The sequence below is a fragment of the Haliotis cracherodii genome, unplaced genomic scaffold (genome assembly GCF_022045235.1).
Source record: "Haliotis cracherodii isolate W230 unplaced genomic scaffold, xgHalCrac1.p SCAF_1, whole genome shotgun sequence".
Classification (NCBI taxonomy): domain Eukaryota; kingdom Metazoa; phylum Mollusca; class Gastropoda; order Lepetellida; family Haliotidae; genus Haliotis; species Haliotis cracherodii.
Genome location: NW_027266264.1, coordinates 6,845,132 through 6,869,541, shown reverse-complemented (window position 1 = coordinate 6,869,541; position 24,410 = coordinate 6,845,132). Strand labels below are relative to the sequence as shown.

At 41.0% G+C, this 24,410-nt stretch overlaps 2 protein-coding genes across 2 annotated transcripts; both read left to right on the top strand.

Annotated features, from left to right (window-relative positions):
- The first annotated feature begins 5,419 nt into the window (after nucleotides 1–5,419).
- LOC139453986 (uncharacterized) lies at nucleotides 5,420–5,987 on the top strand. The gene is made up of 2 exons (XM_071235459.1): nucleotides 5,420–5,592; nucleotides 5,705–5,987. The coding sequence occupies exons 1-2, from the start codon at nucleotides 5,420–5,422 to the stop codon at nucleotides 5,985–5,987; spliced, it is 456 nt and encodes a 151-aa protein (XP_071091560.1).
- Nucleotides 5,988–5,992: 5 nt separating this feature from the next.
- Nucleotides 5,993–6,376, top strand: LOC139453977 (uncharacterized). The gene has a single exon (XM_071235446.1). The coding sequence runs from the start codon at nucleotides 5,993–5,995 to the stop codon at nucleotides 6,374–6,376; it is 384 nt and encodes a 127-aa protein (XP_071091547.1).
- Nucleotides 6,377–24,410: the final 18,034 nt, after the last annotated feature.

Sequence of the window (24,410 nt, the reverse complement as noted above, 5' to 3'; positions counted from 1 at the left end):
ATAACGTAATAGTCATGACGGTAGCGAGAAAGTAAGAAGACAAATTCTGACTGAAAAAGTGCTTTTGAGTCAAATGTTTTCTTTTTGCACACTTCCCTTATTGACCTACTTTGACGTCTTTTCATTATTACCAAACAGGTTCGGTGGACAGAAGAAAATACTTTCATCAAACTTTTTATTGCAATGCACATTTTGCGACGGCGGATCCACAAACAAAATTATGAAACAAACGCCTGCGGACAGTAACTTCAAAACCATCTAACTGTGTTTCAGTTCTAAGGCTTTAGAACATCAATACGGTGTTTCAAAGTATTATTTCCCGAAGGCTATAACACCTTGAAGCTTTTAACCATTAACATTCTATAATTTTTTTCAGATAAAGTCCAACGTATAATGCTCCTTTTTCACTTCCTGGGTCTAATAGCATTTTACAAGAATTAGTTTGAATCGTAAAATACTTCGTGAACAAATTATCAAAACTTTAAAGACAAAAGTATGCACATCACACCATTATACCCTACAAATTCAGAAGGTGGTTGAACATTTATCTTGACGATACATCTATGATTTTTTTCTCCAAGAGCCTTTTTTGTGCAGGCAAAAAGCAGTTGAAAATATTGAATCACTTTTTTGTTTCCTTAATAATAGTGAGCGAGATCTGCATTACTGCATCACATTAAATCTATATTCCAAATCGGTTTTTTCTTACGTTACCTGAGTGCATGGGTAGTCTAGTTGTCTAAGGTGTACGAAATTCACTGTGTAATGTTGCGTCCCTTGGGTACACCAAAAACCTATGATTGTGGGTTCGCTCCCATGATGTCTCTAGGTTTGTCAGCTCCATACCCGTGCGTGTGGGTTGTACCAAAGTGGTAAACGTCTGAGACCTGCATCACTTCGGGCTTTCCTCCCGTGATATAACTGGAATACTGTTAAAAGCGGCGTTAAAACCAACTCACTCACTCTTCAGTTACGTTGCGAAGACCATTAATACCATAAAATAATGATAATTATACTGTTTTACCGGTTCTGTGGCATGTATCATTACTTAAACTAAATTTGAACAGTAACTGTTTGTGTTATCAAATGAAAATCTTCATGGTTTCTCTACACATACCGAGGTGAGGTGAGGTGAAATGGGGTTTAACGTCGTGTCCAAGATTATTGCACTTCTATGGCGACGTGCATGTACGTGTGTGTGTGTGTGTGTGTGTGTGTGTGTGTGTGTGTGTGTGTCTGCTTGTACTAGTCCGGACTGTTGCCGATTTATAGTGCTAGCTCACTGAGATACAATGCCGCAGTTTAACATGAATGCCCCACTCTGACACAGTATACTGACTCCGAGCCGACCAGTCCGAGCGCCAGACAGGGTAACAACAAATACCACATTTTAACGTCTTTTGGCATGACGCGGCCGGGGATCGAAACCCGGACCCTCCGCTCTTCGGATAGAACTTCTACCACTAGACCACGGAGGAGGTCCTACACATACCGAACAACAAGCGAGTGGGTAATTATGTGAAATGGCTTCATCATCTATTTGACCTTCTACCACTAGACCACGGGGGAGGTCCTACACATACCGAACAACAAGCGAGTGGGTAATTATATGAAATGGCTTCATCACCTATTTGACCTTCTACCACTAGACCACGGAGGAGGTCCTACACATACCGAACAAAAAGCGAGTGGGTAATTATGTGAAATGGCTTCATCACCTATTTGAATAGTATGTCAGTTGTACCATGGCGGATCACTATCATTGGCGCAGGTCAGAGACGTTTACCACTTGCTTGAAACCCACGATCAAAAGTGTAGTGCTGACAGACCAAGGATCATAATCGCTGAGAATATTGGATTCGAACCAAAGATCAGCTGATCCTGGCACGACTAAGGGTGTAATTTTGCACGACAGACTACAAAAGACGACTTGGTCAGCCACTGAAATGAAACATTGCTGAATATCTTATGAAAAACACATTGACATAGCAGGTCGCCATAACCGTATAATCACACATGTATCATTCCACAAATGCTTGTACCAAGGATGCTAGTTTCTTGCTATTTTATGATTTGCTACTAAAAAGGATATATTTTTATGTCATTCGGTTATTAATTTCGTACATGAATTTGTAAAATCGGGCAAATGTGCGACTGTACATGTTTATTCTGCAAACTGCTACACAAATAGACCTTTCGATGACATATTGAAATTCCTTCTGGGTTAGTAGATGTCACACGTCACAAGTTCCCTTGACGTCCTCAGATGTAAGGTAAGTGCGCCATTAATGCTTCTGGAAACGTCTAACCATTACTTAAGGAATGCTACAAGAAAATCCATCACTTACAGCACTGATGGTCATGTCAACGCTGTGTCCGTGTTGACACTCGAAAAGCTCTACAAGCCACTGTTGACGAAAACTGTATGCCTCGAGGGTAAGGTTGCTGTGGATAATGAAGTTAATCCAGCACAACACTCATTTTAATGAACAAAGTAAGCCATTACTCGTGAAGCGTCACCTCCTGCCCTCTTAACATTATTTTATTTATGAGGACTTTCAACAACCATTATGGAGGTCAACGTGTTTATCTTTTCAACGTTTGAGAATCATACGTTGTGGTTTTACATTCGTACATTTTGTAACTTAGGCGAATATCATTTCAGGTTTTGACGCATATATACTAGTATATGTATAAGAAAAAGTCTGCCATTAGTTATATTTGCAAAGAAAACATTGAACACAAAACGAATATTTGTAACTTTGGTTGTCGTTATCCGAATAATGACGTTAACGTCGTCTCAAAAATTATATTTTATATCCAATAGTAGTAATAAATATAGGTTTCAACTCGTCAAATCTGGAAAATAAGGCTAGAATATTTCAGTGCAGTGTTATTGATAGTGTGATACCGCCAACCAGACAGTATATATCAAGTATATATAACTATATAACTATGGATACAGCGGTGGAGCCACATCATACCATGAAGATAAACTACTTCTTCTTAACGATCGGGTCCGTCGGGTAGCCTAGTGGTAAACGCGTTCGCTCGTCACGCCGAATACCCAGGTTCGATTCCCCACATGGGTACAATGTGTGAAGCCCATGTCTGGTGTTCCCCGCCGGGATATTGCTGGAATATTGCTAAAAGCGGCGTAAAACCATACTCACTAACTCTTGACGACGTTAGTTCTTGTCCTGAAGGTCTGTATGTTCAGTACAACCGGTTTATCAGTATCCAACAATAAGCTCAGTTTAACACACATTCGTGAGTGAGTTGGCTTTAGCGCCTCTTTGAACAGTATTTCAGTTACATCATACCATACCATACCAGCTTTAGGGAGCGCGAAGCGATGTTCATGTATGTTCACGAGATGGATGAGTCCCATCAGTATGCACATGCTGCTGACAGGTCAGTCAAAGACTGGAAACCACGACCCAGGAATCCTGGCACGGCTACTACACGCTACATTTAAAAGAGAATCGCGGCACGGCCGACCACAAACATTCCAGTCCGTAAATGTATTCTTTTGGAAATATGGTGCGAATAATTACTCTCGGTGAGGTCATTATAAGAAAACAAGAAATCGAGGACCCAACCCCTGCGGTGGTCGGATCTGGGGGTCTTTGGATTTGCATAATGACCTACGTATAATCTGTTGTGTGGGCATTTCCCAAAGTTTCAGGTACAAGCGTGCAATTTTTACAAAGATTTCAAAGAGCTTTATACGACTCTTGCTCAAAAGTTGTTTGATCGGGGTTACAGCATTCAAGGCCTACAGCTCTGTGATTGATATGTGGAGGACTTTTCCAAATTTGACGTATCAGTGACAAAATGACATGCACTTGTGTCATATGTTCCCGTGTTTTGTCAGGGGGAATATTGCCTTGGGTTTGCATGTGTTTGTGTCGGGCGCCACCAGTGGGGCAGGGTCCGCTCATCTTTTCGCGAACACTGATGTCTTCACCCTCAGTCGGAATCGTACATCGTGCTTAATTTTACTTGTTTTCATTATATTACAATTGCAGTTCAATCGGAGAACCGTGAATTGCCACTTGTAGACGCTATGTTTTTCCAGGAGACGAAGTCAATACTGATCACGTGACAGATCGATAGTGATCATGTGACGAGTCTATAACCAAGGTCAGTGTCAGTCTCGTGATCTAACTAAACCTTTTCGGGTCAGTTTTCAGTATTCGGTCAGGGATGACATTTATTGTTTGGTCACTCGATATGGATTAATCAATGACATTAAACTTCTTTACAGAGGTATAACAATATAAGTCATTCGCTTACACAAACCACCAAATACTCAAATACATAAGGGAATGCAATATGAGCCAAACATATCTGTCGCTGAAAGTTCATAGTTTACGTGTATGGTGCCAAGACAGTAACACCATAACATAGCAACCCTTTTTCTTGACAAGGGCATAAATTCAAACCGAAAAACTCTGTGACACAACCAAAATCACACATTGATAACAATTATGTTAGCTATCTGATCCGATTCTTGTAGAATCAATGTTGAGCGTTACTGCTTTTATCTGCTTTTAGAGATTATGGCAAAGAGAAATTGTGATGGATATGCGAACACTTAAAAGGTCGAAAAATCCTATTCGCTGGACTGGAAGTGCACTTTTCACGAAAGTCCATGACAATACAAACACAATATAAAAGACATGTTTTCCACTGGCAAATAGTTTTATTCCCATGCAATGTGGAGGTACTTTAATCAGATTGAGAGGTTTCTTAAACAATTCAAACGGATGATTATTTTTATTTTTCAACCAAATCTCTTTCTTGGGTTACAAATACAAAATTGTATTTCGAATCACGTCTCGTTCACTTTTGTATCTAAGGTCTTCACGACACAGGGAACTTTTTCTCCTCCTGAAACCACTTTGGATCCCTTGCTGCTGTAACTCGGGTAATATTGGCCTATTTCCGTCCGTCAAATTATGTAGAAGAATGTATTACATAAAAATACTTGGTGCCAGAGCGACAAGAAAAGATAATCACAATCATTTCCCAAAGTTCGATAATTTCGACATTGAGGCAGGTTGTGCTGTGCGCAGTCGCGTCCTTAGCTGGGCCAGTTTAACTGAACATCATTACAATGTTTCACCAGTCTGGTTGTTGCCCAGTCTTGGGGCAATCAGCAGGAATATTGTCGATCCTTGATTTAGACTAAATCTCATTTACTCTCCCTGGCAACGCGTATATTAACAAGTCCTCCCTTATTGAAATTGTCGCTATTTCACTCATTCCCACCTACATTAAACTGGCTCCGTCATGGCATCACACTTTCACACGTCACCGTCATTGCGGCACCATCTCACACTGTCGCAGTCATGGCGGCCCCATCTAACACTGTCACGCTGTCATCGTGGCCAATTCTCAGATTGTAACCGTCATGGGGCCCCCTTCTCACACTGTCACCGTCATGGCGGCCAGTTCTCAGACTGTAACCGTCATGGCTGCCCGATCTCACACTGACACCGTCATGGCGGCCCCATCTCACACTGTTGCAGTCATGGCGGCCCCATCTAACACTGTCACACTGTCATGGCGGCCAATTCTCAGATTGTAACCGTCATGGGGCCCCCTTCTCACACTGTCACCGTCATGGCGGCCCCTTCTCACATTGTCACCGTCATGGCGGCCCTATCTCACACTGTCACACTGTCATGGCGACCAGATCTCAGATTGTAACTGTCATGGGGGCCCAATCTCACACTGTCACCGTCATGGAGGCCCCTTCACAAACTGTCACCGTCGTGGCGGCCCCATCTCAGACTGTCACCGTCATGGCGGCCAATTCTCAGACTGTCACCGTCATGGCGCCCCCTCTCACACTGTCACCGTCATGGCGCCCCCCTCTCACACTGTCACCGTCATGGCGGCCACCTCTCACACTGTCACCGTCATGGTGGCCCCTTCTCACATTGTCACCGTCATGGGGGCCCCATCTCACACTGTAACCGTCATGGTGGCCACCTCTCACATTGTCACCGCCATGGCTGCCCCTTCTCACACTGTCACCGTCATGGTGGCCCCTTCTCACATTGTCACCGTCATTGCGGCCCTATCTCACATTGTCACCGTCTTGGTGGCCCCATCTCACATTGTCACCGTCATGGTGGCCCCTTCTCACATTGTCACCGTCATGGCTGCCCCTTCTCACACTGTCACCGTCATGGTGGCCCCTTCTCACATTGTCACCGTCATTGCGGCCCTATCTCACATTGTCACCGTCATGGTGGCCCCATCTCACATTGTCGCCGTCATGGCGGCCCCTTCTCACACTCTCACCGTCATGGCGGCCCCATCTCACACTGTTAGCAGAATGTTACCTTTGATAGAACTTTGAACATATTTCGTCGTTTTCTGTAAGTTATAAAGTTTCTTAGAGAAACATGGCTTAATCACATTTTCGTCATTGGGAAAAGATTTATTGGAATCCTGTATATATGAATTACTGAATTGGCATTTTGCATGTTTCATTTACCCTATTCCATGTTGATGAATGACCTTCCAAGCGATCGCGAGACCAATTTTCTTTGGGACAGATCGAAGCTTCTTTTGGAGGCTCTGAGTAATATGTTCATCTACAAAACACATTTCGTGTGATGCTGTTAGTCGTTTAGGGAGTACAAGCCCGTGTGAATCTATTTAATGTCACCTGACTTTTCTAAAAGATCTCAGAGAACAGACGACTGACATTTCGGTAAGCGTATTTTATTGCCTTTTCTTAAACATAGGGCGCTTTGATATTATGTTGAGGATACATCTACATCTAGTTTTCTTTAAACAATGTTAATCCAGGATTGGATGATATTTTCTCGCACATGGTTGATACATGAAACCCATTATTTTCTAAGCCCGTCAGCAGCAAAACCAAACCTTCCTGTCGTATCTGTTGTGAATGTCATATGTAACGATTCTAAAACCTCAATACTCACGATATGTTAATCTCGTAATTGTCCGAATTAAAGGTGTTTCACAACATAAGCCGTTTTCCTGACGTACTTGAGTGAGTGAGTGAGTGAGTGAGTGAGTGAGTGAGTGAGTGAGTGAGTGAGATGTTGGGAGTCAAATCCGGACGTTCGGCGAGACGAGCGAACACTTTAACCACAGATCTACCCCAGCCCAAGTGCATGCATAAGGTACGGGGCAGTGATTCGTGCTCTTTATGTCTCATAGATTCAGCAATTGTGATTAACATGGCAAGGTAATATGTCACTGTGACAGTATTGCGCCATTACTCAATAGTCTAACGTTCAGTAAAGATGAAACCAGTAACAAAATATAGACAATGTGAGTGAGTATGGTTTTACGCCGCTTTTAGCAAAATCCCAGCAATATCACGGCGGGCCCACGTATTCAATTTGGATTATAACAGATAGAAAAATAGAAAATAAATATCAGTGTACCTTGAACGTTACGGGAGACTGGTACACTGCTCAGTGCAGTACATATCGTGGTATGGTGTAATTCTCTGATGAATTTAGACATGGGGATGGAGGAGTGAGTATGGTTTTACGCCGCTGTTGGCATTATTCCAGACGCAGTATGGCGGGGACGTCAAGAATGGGCTTAACAGTTGGTGTCCAGATCCACTCCTGTACCTTGTTTGATCAAGGTTACAGCATTCGAGGCCTCAGTGTGGCGCATCGGTGGCAAAAGTGATGTCCCATGCGGATCACTGTTTTGGCTTGTGCCGTTTGTTCCCGTGGTTTTTCGGCTTGCTTTTGCGTGTGTTTGTGACGAGTGTCACCGGTTCGGCAGGATACGCTCCCTTTTTCGCGTACACCTGGTATCATCACTATTTGATAGTAATTCATAAACACACGCTTCGTTAATCGACTCTGCTTTTAACAGATATTTCTTATGAATATGGAATGGGATGTGTCACTTTTATTTAATAAACCCATGTTAAGTAATTCTAGTTATTGTATGTGGTCAGGGGAAGTATCCTCTATCTAACCTATTAGAAGATCCAATTTTGATTAACACCAAGTTCAACCTTTCTCTAAATAAGCAGCCTACAACGACACAAAATCCACATCTTAACCGTACTTGGCCTACAAACGGCTGAGTTCGATGTCCGGTCTGTTTCTAGGTTGGTCATGTCTCTTGACACATCCCCTGACGTCATCATTCACCGACATTACTTTACCTCACCTACCTCGCGCGGGCAATCGACAAGACAATTATTTTTTATGAAGGAATACAGACGACGTTCGATGAAATGGATCTGTTTGAGAAATTAACTAAAACCTCTTTCTCCACTTTTGATTTTTTTCTCATCTGAGAATGAAAATGATTACGAAATGATGTTTCAAAGTCGAAGTCAAAGGTGAGTAGGTAGTTATATCACACCGATGAATCATTAATCTGTGATATGAAGCTTTGGTAAAAGTCTAAGGAATATATCACACCTACCTCCCCTCAAGACCAGGGCGCTTTAGTGACAAAACAATTTCACACATACCTACACTGAGTTAAATTGTCCACATTGCATTGTTAGTTTTTGTTACGAAGTCTGATAGAAAACCACGATGATGCCCCGGGGACACCAATTACGAACAGGAAGAGACTCACACGCACGTTGCTACAAGGGAGATTAGGGTTCTACTACTCCAAATCAGAATCAGTCGCTCAAAAAGCAGTTTTCGTAGCCTTAAGTGCAGATAGAATTATCTGGCAGCTGTGATTGGATGATTTTGTGTAAGATGGTTATGTTTTGAAATGTAAATCCATCCAATAATTAAAACTGACCATGTTTTTTCTATATTTAGAGCTGTCCTTTTCAACATGATGACTTATACTGAATGTGACCACAAATATGTTCAAGCAAGTGAAATTTGGTGCGGATCTGGGGGTGTTGTGTTTAGCTTCCTGTACTCGGAGAAGGTGTTTTTATTGCTGCTCTAAGGCCAAGCTGTGCACACACGTACTGGTAATAGCTGTCGAATGCTTAGTTATTTTTTTACAAAATATAACGTTACTAAAGAAGTCTATGGGAAAACATTTGGTTGTGTGTAACCTTAGGCTTGAATTGCTGGCATCCATTTGCAGACTAGGTCTTGATGTATATAGTCTGTTTTTAGAACAGAGCAAATGTTACATGTGACGAGGGTTATTATTTATGGCTGGGTTGATCACAATCTCACAATTTGAATTATCTGTCAAGGAAAATAGTGTTTTAGTAGACTCTAGCTCCGAATTAGTCCCATTTCTTTAAATACACCGTGAGCACTTTCAGTTGTGCAGTGTCACTTGAAACCCATAGCCGACTAAGAGTTTAAACATTAAATGACACTGTTTGTGGTTAATGAGCGCGGGGGCTCTTAAGTGAATGTCAACGCGGTGTTTCGACGAAAACATTTGTCTAAGAAACTAGAGGTTGCCGCCAAGACTATCGTGAGTGACAACCTGGTAATAATAATGTAAATCATGTAATGTGCAACATGATGACAAAGAGGCTGAACACTTCATAAATTCAGTTGCATTACAGACATGCAACATACTGATGTTGCCTGTCAAAGGAGTACTTGTACGACTCGGGAGCATTGGCGACAACATGAGAAGCACAAGACTACATGTCTGTAACTGTGACATTTACAACTAACTGATCTTCTTCATGAAGTAAATACAGATTGGAAGACTTAGAAATAAGTACATTATAATTATTTGTATTAAAGCCAAACTAACGAACCTATTGTTAAAACCACGGGTCAAACCATCTCTTAACCACTCAGCAAAGGAATGTGGCTACACTACTTGAAGACGCGTGTGTGGGATTACCCCCTGACAACTGTAGGGTATCCACGAGGGACGTGTCAACGACTTGACGTAGAATTGCTCTGTTTGTTCATTGTGACAAACAAGTCAGTGGAGATACTCTTCACCGCAGGGTACATACGTGAGAGCAACAAGAGCCAGAGCAGTCGCTATGGTTTCTGTAAGTGGACTTGGACCACAAGACATCTCTTGCCTGGTTCAACGTTGATAGCAAAACTGAATCATAGTCCACTTTCGCACAATCTGCTCGTAATGTTTCGAACCAGTCATGATCCGGGGTAAAATAGGTCTTCAGCAACCCATGCTTGCCGTAAAAGGCGACTATGCCTGTCGTAAGAGGCGACTAATGGGATCGGGTGGTCAGGCTCGCTGACTTGGTTGATGCATGTCATCATATCCCAATTGAATGGATCGATGCTGATGATGTCAATCACTAGATTGTATGGTCCAGGCTCGATTATTTACACACCGCCGTGATATAGCTTGAATATTGCTGTGTTCGGCGTTAACAAAACAAACAAACAAGCGTAATGTTTACCTTCACAAAGGTGTTTCTTGATATTTGTAAGATTGATAATATAGTCCATGCACTTTATCTATTTTGACAGATAATACAATTCATCGATTTTCCCTATTTGAAAGATAATACAATCCTTACACTTTCTCCATTTTGACAGATGATACAATTCATACACTTTGACAATTAAACACAGTTTCATCCCATGCTATTTACCATAAATAGTTACCGTTATCTAACGGTATCTGTGGTCCGTCTCGCTGACTAGGTGGATAAAGGTCATAGTATCCCAATTCGTAGATCGATGCTCATGATGTCAATCACTGGATTGGATGGTTTACAGACCGCCGTCATATGGCTGGAATATTGGAAAGTGCGGCGTTAACCAACACGCAAACGATTTTAACATCTATTTTAAAAAACACTTTTCTTTTATATCTATCATTTGTCGTCATGTATATGTTTTGTCTAAGCGCTATTTTTTTTATAATTACAAAAACAACGTTATCAAATATCACGCTAGCTTTCACGAGGTCATTGTTTTGTACAAGTCTCGCGTTTCCAACGGTGAGAGTCATGAATTTGTCACGCGGTGCAATGAAGATATGGGAGATGTACTAAATATCATACATTAGAATTTTTCTCCTTAATGAAAACAGTTAAAATTTAAAAAGAGAACATGAATCTGAATTTTATTCATTTCATTTTCTAAAGTGATCTCAGACGTTTTAGTATTCTGTATTCTGGTTAGGTTGACATAAATGAACACGACCTTCACATTCCCCGACGAGTACTCCCACTCCACCCATGCTCCTTACGTCCTTATGACTGGATCACATGTAATTGACCCTCTATCATTTACGGCAGTAGTAAGGAGTATCGGACATGACCACGGCGATGAGGGATCAACCCTTCAAAACCCATCCTTCTATCCTTGACGAATACATTTCGAATATGATTCTTACGAATAATGGTGTGAGTGAAACAGGTGGATTTAGCACCGCTTTGAACAGTATTCCAGTTGTATCACGGCGCGTCAGCTTACTGTTGGAAGAAAGCCCGAAGTGATGCAGGTCTCAGACTTTTACCACTCAGTGAAACCCACGAGCACGGGTATGGTGCTGACAAACCTAGAAACATATTCGGGGCGAACCGGGATTCGAACCCACAATCAAAGTTTTCTGGCGTGCCCAAGGGACGCATCTCTGCACAGCGAATTGCGTCGCCTTAGACGACTGGGCCACTCGCCATTCCTGCAAATGGTTCAGTATTACTAACATCCAAATAGACAGATGGGAATAAATATTATATTTGTCAATAAGAAATTATCGCAGCCTGTAATTTGATTGGCCGCCTAGAGAGTTATGTCCTTTGCTTGGCTAAAATGTTACCAGTGTGATACACCACCTGATGACGCCCCATCTTTTTCTTCACTTATAATAACATACTTAAGAGGGCTTAGTCTATTTACTTATCGGTCTCAAGTGAGGAGATGTGTTGCAAGAGAGACATGTGTGATAATAACAATAAACCCTCGACTCTAAGAATACGACATTAAATGTCCCTAATAAACTTAACATTTTAAGTTCCTTGGCAAGTCTCTGGAACTTTTAAGAACTGTAATTTCACAAGGGAATCATAAGTCGTGCCTCCGTGTAGTTTGTAGTTTATCTCTAATAATCTATCAGAGCCCACGAGGAAACATTTTTTCCACATGGATACGGATGGAAACGAATAAGGACACAATAAGAAATGTAGGTAAATAAACTTTACTGTCAGTACATTGAAAACAAGCTCAGCACATGTCAGTATCAAAAGATGAAATGTGTGTGTGTGTATTGTGTTTTAAACGCGTATTTGGTAGCCTGGGAATCCATGACAGCATACTTTACTGTGTCTAAAACGAAGTGTTTCCTTATTCGTTTCCATCAGTATATAGGTCGAAAGGCATCTGAATGCAGGCACTATGAGGCATTTGTTTTATGATCCTATGAATCTTAACTGTCTCAGAATATCAATGCTTATAAATACTGATTAGTATTTCTCTGAAATGGCACCGTTGGCCTGAGTCTTGCGGTAATAAAATAGGTCAAATAGGCACACGTGTTAAATAGGTGCTGTCCTAGTATACTTACAATCAGTGGAAACGTGTGGCCTTACCAGGTCTGCGACAGGTTAGTACCTACTTTAAGAACACTTCTGTATCTATAACTTTTTATCGTTACAGAAAATATTTCGGTCTTCTGACAGACAGCTCAGTTGGCCCTTCCCTTTCAACTGTTTTATCATAAATCTGTCATCTGTTGCGCTAAAGGTTGTGTCTTTATTCGATTAAGAAAACGTTTATCATTAGTTTACTGAGCCTAAGTGGCTGGTCAGGGATCCCAGTCCCAATGTTCTAAATAATGATTGGATTAATGCACATACTTAACTATTAACTGGTTCTGCGATCGGTCGTAAACGCATATTATACACATATGAAATTTAGCTTACTTTGAACAGTATTTCAGTAATATCACAGGACTCCAATTTAGAAAATAGAACTCGGAAAAGATATATTTTTGACTAACATTTAGTATCTTATCTATTTCCAAATGATATTGTGTACATTGTTAGAAATATTGCTTGAGTCTTGTGATACAGTCATCTGTTTACCATTGTTACCTTAACTAATACACAGTACACACGTGGGATACCCGTGGAGATTCCAGGATAGATTTGGTCTTCAGCAACCAGTGCACGTTGAAAGAGGCGACTAACGGGGTCGGGTGGCCAGGCTAGCTGACTTGGTTGATGGATGTCACTCTATCCCAATTGCGTAGATCGATGCACCTGATGTTAGTCCTGTATTGCATGGCCCTGATTCGAATATTTACAGACAGCAGCCATAGAGCTGGAATATTACAATGATGTTTCATTCGGAAGAGAATTTATGGATTTCAACTTCTTTATAATGAGGAACACAACGTTTCGGAGTATATGCCTACTTCTTCATGAGGCGAATGACGATGAAGAAGTAAGCAGATACTCCGAAACGTGTTCCTCATTATAAAGAAGTTGACATCCATAAAAATCTGATCCTTATGTGTATCGCTTCTAAATGCCTTTCAAAGACTTAAGGATGTTTCGGTTACTTACCTTGGACTTCTCTCCTTCGCTGCATCCAAATAGACACCACAACGACCCCTGTCACATCCACAGAATGTATTTGAAAATAAGAGAATGATCATTTAACAAACAATGTCCATCAGTCGACTCTCAATGTGGTGGGGACATGCGATGACATCAACGGTTGTGGTTTCGAGTGGACACAAATAAACATGATAATTAGCATGTAAGCGTCTAGAAAAAGCTTCAGATTGTCCTAAGTTACCTCAATAAGCTGAAACCACCGTTTGTTTGACCTCGCACTACATGGTCCCGGCTCCATCAATATGCTAATATTTTTCATTAACAAGGAAGGCGAGCATGCCTGAAATCTACTTCTCCTTGCACTCAAGAGTATTGTCATCACCGACGAGTACCAGAGTTTCGACAGTCATCACGCCCGCACGAAGCATTAAGTGATTAAACAAAAGATATTACCATCCCTACCAAGCGTACCTACCGGACCCTATTGTTTAAGGTAAGGTGGGGTGAGATGTGGTTCAAAGTCGCATTCAAAATTATTGCATTTATTTCACTTGTGCACGTGCTTCCGTGTATATGTGTACTAGTTCGTTCTAATGTCGGTTTTACAGACCATACCATCAGACTTAAACACGGATACCAAACTCAGACGCAGTATACTGACTCCAAGTCAACCAGTCCTTGTTTTGTGCACTTATATATTACCATATATAACGTGTATTATTTCTACTTAATAACGTCAGGATTTTCAAACGGAATCTGTTGTCGTTACTATTATTATCATACAGATTAAAATAATGCTGCAAAGAGGGTTTGGATGATTCTGGCACAGTAAGGCTGGTGAGGCTCCTTGATAAAAAAAAATCAGGTTTGTTGGCCTGGATTGGTCTGAGGCTGAAAACAGGCCTATTCAAAAGAATTTTACATGACGCTCTTAGCATATTCTAGGTCGTACCATGGATGTACCTCTGTGTCAAAACCACAAGCATGGCTAAGACGGTAATACAACGATCAAGCCACTCCATCATGTAGCTTAAGATACCGTTTTTGTGCCAAAGCTGGTCAATGTGTTGGACAGTCTCATTACGTTCATTGGGGGCACGGGTGGCCATGTCGTCTAAGGCGCCGCGATTCGCTGTGCAGAGTTGCGTCCCCTGGACACAACTGAAACTTATGATTGTGGGTTCGAATCCCGGTTCACCCCGATTATGTTTCTAGGTTTGTCAGCTCCATAGCCGTCCTCGTGGGTTTCACCGAAGTGGTAAACGTCTGAGACCTGCATCACTTCGGGCTTTCCTCCCACATTAAGCTGACACGCCGCGATATAACTGGAATAATGTTAAAAGCGGCGTTAAACCCAACTCACTCACTCATTATGTTCATTGCAAAATCTACATACCATATTTACATTTTGACTCAAAATCACATATTGACTATTTCGGGTATGGAGTGACTGGTCTTGAGCAGCAAACAGAAAACCTTCTGTTTCACGTTTCAGGTCAGCTGACTTCATCCAAGCGGAGGTCCCTGCAAGGCTGCTCACATAAACGCGACGCAATGGTCGTTCAGGTGGCCGCTCCTCTAAAATTGACAGAATCTGGGCCGATTTGATAAGGCACTGCGCTTGGTTGACTCTCATTTCTGTACCGTCCAGCAACAAAATCTACAATGACATTGAGATTATGTCCCATATCCTTGGCTCGTTTAAGAAAACTGTGAAATGTTTTGATTTCATTATGGGTGTTGTCATACTTCACAAGAGGATCATCAGATGTACAATACGATTCATGAAGAGACTCCATATCATTATTATTATTATTATTATTATTATTATTAGCTAAAGCCTCAACCACAATAGCCTTATTCTTATTCCCTCAAAGGAACAGCTGTTGGTCTACGTATTGTTTGCGTGTATGTAAAAAATGTGTAACTTCAAGTAGATGGTATTTCCACTCATCTAGCATTTCTTGATGTAGTTTCTAAATGTTACATTTTGAATGTTCTGGAATGGCTATGCATTATTCCCCGGAGACAACACAGTTCTATGCAAACTATTCAACCACATTATATCTTCTTTACTGTCTTACTGCATCGTCTAGACTAAACGTCCTTACCTTACATATTGTTCTGTGTCTGTTTTTTTGGTCGTTTGTTTGTTGTTGTTTAACGCCGCACTCAGCAATATTCCAGCTATATGACGGCGGTCTGTAAATAATCGAGTCTGGACCAGACAATCCAGTCATAGACATCATGAGCATCGATCCATGATTGGGATACGGTGACATGCATCACGCAAGTCAGCGAGCCTGGCCACCCGATCCCGTTAGTCGCCTCTTACGATAAGCATAGTCGCCTATTACGACAAGCACGGGATGCTGAAGACAGATCTTCACGGGTCTGTTGTTCTGTGTCTTAGTGATATGTGATCCACACTATTACGCACTCGGAAAATAAATCTCTCTAATCCGACAACGCCGACTGTCGCAGTAACGATGTATGTTTATGTATGGTGCCCCAGAACTCTCCTGTGGTCAACACCAAAGAAACTTTGCTTTGGGAAATGAGGCTAATTCAGCACATCGCATTATAACGTCAGATTACACTCATGGAACAACTTCCGCCATCTTCCCCTAACTTCTTGTACGTATATCCCATAGTAATCTGTAAGGTATTGGGAGATCAATGAAAGCATTGGAATAATACAATCTGCTCCTCCCTTATTACCCGAGTGGGCAAAGGGATTAAAGATATTACTTGAACTGTAAACGCTCAGTGGGTATTGCGGCGTTTGCTCCAAAAATCGTCTTTATGTCCTAATGTCAAGGACACACGTTAACTTCAAGGATTTAGTATTTGTTTCTTACATTCCAGTATGTGGGTGTAATTTGCAACGTAATCGGAAACTGACAGATATTTTACACGTTTTAAGTGTATATCAGACTGAATGATCCAACCAGAGTACCTTGTGGATAACAAGTTTGCTTTTCTCCTATTAATACAAACAGACAAACGGACATCAACTGGCATAGCTGTATGGCAAGCCTATGAATCGTCTGCTTTGATAGAGACGCTGTGGTAGTTTTGGAGATATATATAAAACGTGTGTTGTCTGAATGTCAAAGGGTGTTTCTAAATTTGACAATAAGTTCAGGTTTTTAAGATACATAGATAATTTCGAAAGTACAGAAACGAATATCTAAACAACATTTGGATATCACGAACAAACCGTAAACAACAGAATAATCAAGTTGGTGCTGTTGAGATTGGCACAGGTTAACATTTTCACCGGAGACTGTTTGCTATTACACAACAAAGGACAATTGCATCCAGCGTTAACATAGTTGTTCTGGGCACATGCACAATAACATGGACTCTTTGTAAATGTCTACTCAAGCTCTAACCTTGATGGAACTCCACAGGAGCAGAAATCAATATATGATCACAGCCATGCAATACCTGAGGTGACTCAACCAACTTTGGGTAAAGACGGACAGGATCTTATGGATAAACAACTTCTGTATAACAAGCGCGGCCACGTTTTGGTTAAGATTCTAACACCATTATCAAGATAATAAATGCACACGAAACGTCGCCTCAGTTTATATTCTTGCTCACCATACCTATTTCTAGATGTCACTCAAGGAAACACCAGATAGACCATTGAGAGTTTTGACTCAATTCATAGTTATCTAGGACGGGGAGGGTAGGTTGTGGTGGGGGTTGTTAAGGGTAGGGGTGGGTGCAGGTATGCTTCTACTGGAAGCGAGATTCAATATGATGCAGCAGCATGTCATCAGGTATCTAAAGCCAGTACATACATCGGACACATGTTAAGATACTTAATGATTTCAAACTTGCTTACCTAGTTCGTCTGTCCCCAAGTAAAGGATATTAGCATTGCGTTTGCCGGTCATTCTGGACGTATAACTAGATCCCAAATGCGTTGTTGTCCAGGAATCATTGAGGCAGAGTTTTCTTCAGTTCCGAAAGCTTTTTGCAACTGCTGGACCTGGATGTTAGAGACATTAGTACGCGTCCCCAATGATATAATGGTCACCCATGACCCGTGCTGTCAGTAGTTATCAAAGGTGGAAATCATCCCTTTCTAGATTCAGCTGAAAGTCGTCTCTTTCTGGTGGTTGCGCGGAACACATATTTTCACTAAAGTGTCAGTTTTAGAATCACTCTATAATTGCTACATTTGGAATTGATAATGCCGTTGCTTTGCCTACCATAATTAAATAAATTACATATGCATTTCAGTTTTTCGTGTCATTTTAGAGGACTGTCGACGTCGCTTTGATGAATATATCTAATACAAGTCAAATTTGTAATTACACATATGGTGGTTATATGGATTAACGAAATGGTGATTTATATTATAGGCATGTAACCGGGAGGATGTCTTATTTCATGCGCGTGAAAAGAAACAATCACCCCTATTTATTTCAAAAACACATCCAAATGACAATTATTTTATTTGATCAAATATTTCTACCCTTATGAAAATATAATATACAATTGTTTAATCGAATAGTGAGATTCGGAACTCTTAAACATTTTAGGTTAAAAAATATGTTTTCAACCCTACACCTTTTCTTCGTTACGAAGATAAGACAGATTTTTCACCTTGTATTGTAAGGTGTTTTTCGTTAAAACCTATTGAATTTTCTTCCTCACTGGGAGGCCATTTATGACCAGACATCAATGTGCCTTCTGTCGGGAGAGATATTAGCTTATTTATATTCATCAAAAGACTTAGTGAAAAACGTATTTCCCAAATAAGTCAGTTCCAAAAAGACGAGGAAATATACTCACGAAGATATTGCGAAGTTTGATACTCATACAGTGTACTTCATGATGGACTCGTGTCCTTAGCAAGATCTGTTCTGACTGTGCATCATTAAACTGTTATCCTGAAGGAGCCGCCAGTGCTGTCTAGCCGTTGTTAACCTGTATTGTGGCCAATAAATGGAATGGTGCCAACCTTCAATTTTGAGAAAATCACATTCCTCACTATGACAACCCGTACATTAAACAGTCTTCCCTAATCGGGGTTGTTAGATACCACATTTAATGCGTTGGAACATTCGGGTTCTTCTACCACTGTATCCAACAACGTGGCCAACTTTTGTAAGTCAGAAACCGTCTTTCAACAGCATTACATGTCTATACACTTTTCTAGTTGTAAGAAACCGTATCACAAACTAATCTTTACAGTATTTTGCACTTTCCGTTTGCTGAATTCTTTGTCAGGTTTATATCAAACTCGATAAAAATCTTTGAAACTGTTACAGGTTTCTACGGATATAGAAGTTTCCTGTTCTAATGCCATAAAATGTATTATCTGCACTGGTCAAAAGTCAATAAGATTTCATAATAACGTGTTTTGAAACAGTTTTAAGGAATTATTAATTACAACAATTACTATCGTACACTTATTTGGAAGGATTAAATCGAAATATGACGCACTCTGACCTCGCGTCATAGCATTTGCGTGTAAGGATGTTTCAGTAATATGAAAATGAATGTAACTAAAGTGAATGTGAGGTGGCCAAGGATACTCATAAGTTTACGAATACCTGTTCCGCAATTCTCTACAGTAACTCAGGTGATATTGATCAGGCGCAATAACTCGCTGTGCGGAGTTAGATCCCTCAGCCGTGCCATCATCTGCGGTTTCGAGTTCGTAGGTTCTTTCTGACTAGGAACCTTGATTTGTCAGCACCAAACCGTGGAAGTGTCCGCCTACAGCCTACGTCACTTTGCCCTCAGCACTGAACTACTACTCCCTCACGACAGATTTCAAACACAAGTTTCTTATTGCGATTAAATATACGGTATTCAGCAATATCCTACTATCCATAAAGATCTAAAACAGTTGGCATACTTAGCAAAAATGTGTGGCTGACCAGTTATAACATGTTTAATCAAAGCGACAAAAACAAAAGTACAGTCCCCATACGTTATCAGTTAGAAAGGACGGCTATAATTCCCTTTCAAAAAGGCGTCATGAAATCTTCTGTTGTATCCTAAACAGTATAATAAATTGTAAAACAAGTTAGTGATGTAGTCATGAAGTATGACCGAAAAGAGCTCTTGCATTATTCAAATACGTACCAGAAGGCATAACATAGTACACAGTTCCCGAAAAGTTAGCTTTGTACCTCAAAACCAAAAAACGCCATTGTAATCACTATTTATGTACACAGAATTGGTCTCCACTTACTTTTTCATATTTACCTTTTATCCAGACTGAATGGGGCGGTCGGTTAGCCTAGTGGTTAAAGCGTTCGCTCGTCATGACGAAGACCCGGGTTCGATTCCCGACATGATTACAATGTGTGAAGCCGTGACATTGCTGGAATATTTCTAAAAGCGGCATAAAACCCTAGTCGCTCACTCCAGACTGAACGTGTCGTTTTGGTTTTCCATGCTCTCTGATTACTTTCATCTGGTTGTACAAGCAATCAGCGAGACAATTGCTTTATTGAAGTACCACAGCCAACATAATTTTCTTCTCCTGTTGCAATGGATTTGGTGGAGGAAATAAGCAAAACTTCAAATCGATTTTTACAAAATGGTTTGTTTTGTTTTTCTTGTGGTGATAACATAATATTTTTAACCAGAGTAGGATTGAAAAAACTGATTTTTTATATTGCGACAAAGACCAGCAACAAAATATAGAAAAAAGCGCCTGATGTATAAGAAATCAGTGCCTGCTGAAGCCCTCATCTGAGCGTCGCTGTACATCTCCAATTGGCAATATAGTTCATCATCAGTGTGTATAAAGAATAGCTAAACAGAGTTCTAATCTGAAATTTTGAATTCGTTCAAAGCTTAATTAAAAAACCCCGTTGGAATGTTTAAAAAGACCAGGGTTTCAACTTCAGCCAAATTATACACCAGTCCTAAAAGTGTTTTGTGTTGAAATAGTAGAAACAACCTTGGCGGCTAGTAGAGAACATGCTTGACTGTTTGTAGAGACCACATCAATGCTTGACTGTTTGTAGAGACCCCTTCAATGTCTTGACTGTTTGTAAAGACCACATCAATGCTTGACAGTTTGTATAGACCACAGCAATGCGTGACTGTTTGTAGAGACCATATCGATGCTTGACTGTTTGTGGTGACCACATCAATGCTTGACTGTTTGTAGAGACCTCATCAATGTTTGACAGTTTGTAGAGACCACATCAATGCTTGACTGTTTGTAGAGACCACATAAATGCTTGCCTGTTAGTGGTGACCACATCAATGCGTGACTGTTTGTAGAGACCACATCAATGCTTGACTGTTTGTAAAGACCACATCAATGCTTGACAGTTTGTAGAGACCACAGCAATGCGTGACTGTTTGTAGAGACCATATCAATGCTTGACTGTAGAGACCACATCAATGCTTGACTGTTTGTAAAGACCACACCAATGCTTGACTGTGTGTAGAGACCACATCAATGCTTAACTGTTTGTGGTGACGACACAAATACTTGCCTGTTAGTGGTGACCACATCAATGCTTGACTGTTTGTAGATACCACATCAATGCTTGACTGTTTGTGGTGACCACATAAATGCTTGACTGTTTATAGAGACCACATCACTGCTTGACTGTTTGTGGTGACAACACTATGTTTGGTGGCTTGAAGAGATCACATCAATGCTTGATGGCTGGAAGGTCAAAATCAATGCTTGACGGTTAAAAGTGGCCACATCAGTGCTTTACTGCTCGAAAAGAAACCACATTGAAAATGCCTTTGAAAAGTCCACATCAACGTTTGACAGCTAGTACAGATCACATCAATGCGTGATGGCTTGAAGAGATCACGTCAATGCTTGACGGCTTGAAGAGATCACACGTCAATGTTTGACGGCTCGAAGAGACCACATCAATATTTGACGGCATATACACGTTTGATATTTTGAAGAGACGACGTAACAGTTTGACGACTTAAAGAGATCACATCAATCTGTGCTAATGTGAAGAGAGCACATCAATGTTCAACGGCATGAAGAGACTACATCAATGTTCAACGACATGAAGAGAGCACATCAATGTTCAACGGCATGAAGAGAGCACATCAATGTTCAACGACATGAAGAGACTACATCAATGTTCAACGACTTGAAGAGAGCACATCAATGTTCAACGGCATGAAGAGAGCACATCAATGTTCAACGGCATGAAGAGACTACATCAATGTTCAACGACATGAAGAGAGCACATCAATGTTCAACGACATGAAGAGACTACATCAATGTTCAACGACTTGAAGAGAGCACATCAATGTTCAACGGCATGAAGAGACTACATCAATGTTCAACGACTTGAAGAGACTACATCAATGTTCAACGACTTGAAGAGACTACATCAATGTTCAACGACTTGAAGAGATCACATCAATGTTCAACGGCATGAAGAGACTACATCAATGTTCAACGGCATGAAGAGACTACATCAATGTTCAACGACATGAAGAGAGCACATCAATGTTCAACGGCATGAAGAGACTACATCAATGTTCAACGACATGAAGAGAGCACATCAATGTTCAACGGCATGAAGAGAGCACATCAATGTTCAACGACTTGAAGAGAGCACATCAATGTTCAACGGCATGAAGAGACTACATCAATGTTCAACGACTTGAAGAGACTACATCAATGTTCAACGGCATGAAGAGAGCACATTAATGTTCAACGGCATGAAGAGACTACATCAATGTTCAACGACTTGAAGAGACTACATCAATGTTCAACGACATGAAGAGAGCACATCAATGTTCAACGGCATGAAGAGAGCACATCAATGTTCAACGACTTGAAGAGAGCACATCAATGTTCAACGGCATGAAGAGAGCACATTAATGTTCAACGGCATGAAGAGAGCACATTAATGTTCGACGGCTTGAAGAAATCACATCAATGCTTGACGGTTAAAAAAGAGCACACCAATATTCGACGGCTTGTAGGGACCACGTCACTGTTTGACGGCTTAACGAAATAACATCAATGTAAGACGAGGTGAATAGACCACATCGGTGCTTGTCTGTGTGGTTTGTGTGGAAAGAAGAGGTTTTGTGTCAGATCTAGACTGGATTAGCCTGTTAGTTCTGTTGGATATTGTTAATAGGGTGAAGACTCAAATTATGATCGGTTATATGAGACATGATGGTAATAATGGGATGCTGAGCCAGCTACATGACTTCTGATGCTGCTGAGTTTGACCTAGAGCCAGGCGTGGAATTTGTGTGGGCTAGTCATTGGAGCTTAACTATTCAGTTATTACCTACTTCAAGAGACTAGTTTCCGAAAGGAATCGCCTCTTTATTGTTACAGGAAATACTATGGTCTTTATGGGAAACCATCTGGCAGGATTTCCTCCCTGAAGATGTTTCTATACATTCTGTGACGTCTACCCTAGAGGCCAGAATTTTAGCTTAGTAAGGGAGACTTCCGTCCCAGAGTGTTGTGAAATATACTGACCCAGATATTGTTGGATCAAAATTGTAAATTTGAGACGCCATTATCAATAGAGTTACAACATGTGTTTTATGTCTTCGTGATACCGCAAAGGGTCTTGCACTCTTTTTGTTAAATAAACAACTCAGTCAATGGTTTTGTCGCACGCACGCACGCACGCACGCACGCACACACACGCACGCAAACGTACGCTTACAAACTATCATATGTGTATGTCGGAACGAAATGTCTTGGCAACACCTGGCAGTGAACGATAATGTTGCCTAATAATGCTGAAGTCAAATACGTCTTATCTCAGGAACGACCGCCGGGTTTGTACTTCCTCCATTGGACTCAGGAGTATCGTCTTCAACGACGTCAACAGGAACCGACCGATGTTATTATGGGCGACACTCCCAACAGACCCTACAACTTGACAATATGTCTAGAGAGACAATAATCGCCACATATATTTTGAGAGCATATACTTTCAAAGCTTTTAACAGATTAAGATTAAATGCAGTTACGTGTTAACATTTCGACAATGCTGTTCTCATTATTTGCGTGTAATTGAAGAGTTCATGGGTTTGTTGCACGACGTAACTACACCATTATCGTAACCAACACTATGTTTTTAAGTTTTGTCCTGTCTTGCAGATTATCGGCCGCATCCGTGATCTAGTGGATTGAGCGTCTGTCAGTGGTTTCATTCCCGGCCGCATCATACCAAAACACGTTATCTGATGGTACTTCTTGTTACCCTGTCTGGCACACGGCATTAAGGGGATAAACCAAGGTATGGTGGTCTAAAAGTATACTGTGTCTGAGTGGTGGATCCATGTTAACTATGGCATGGTGTCGCAGTGAGCTATCACTATAAATCTGACATAAGTATACAAGCAGCCAAACACACACGTCCATGCATGTCGATGTATATGTGCAATAATCCTAAACGCGACGTTAGACCCAATTTCACCTCACCACCTCACTTGAAGATCATCTGTTAAATATGAGGGTCAGAATAGCCCAACACCCCCTCCCCAGCACACCATAGCTTGTTGCAAGAAGCTATGAATTGGACCAGGTTATCAGGCTTGGTTGATTGCGTGTCATCGTACTTCGACGGTGTGACACGCTACTGATAATATCAACCACTCATTTGTCCAGCCCTTTTAAACGTCACTGTGATACAGTTGGAATATTATTGGCAACAACAACACACAAACAAACAAACAAACAAACAAACAAACAAACAAACGCCTCGAGGGAACTGTACTGAAGACAGATACAAAAAAATATCACAAGTTCATTTTTACATTTCGTCTGTGAACAGCCAACACCTTTTTGTCCGGGGTAGAATAGGTCTTCAGCAACCAATGCTTGCCGTAAAAGGCGACTATGCTTGTCGTAAGAGGCGACAAACGGGATCGGGTGGTCAGGCTCGCTGACTTGGTTGATGCATGTCATCGATCCCAATGTCGTGGATCGATG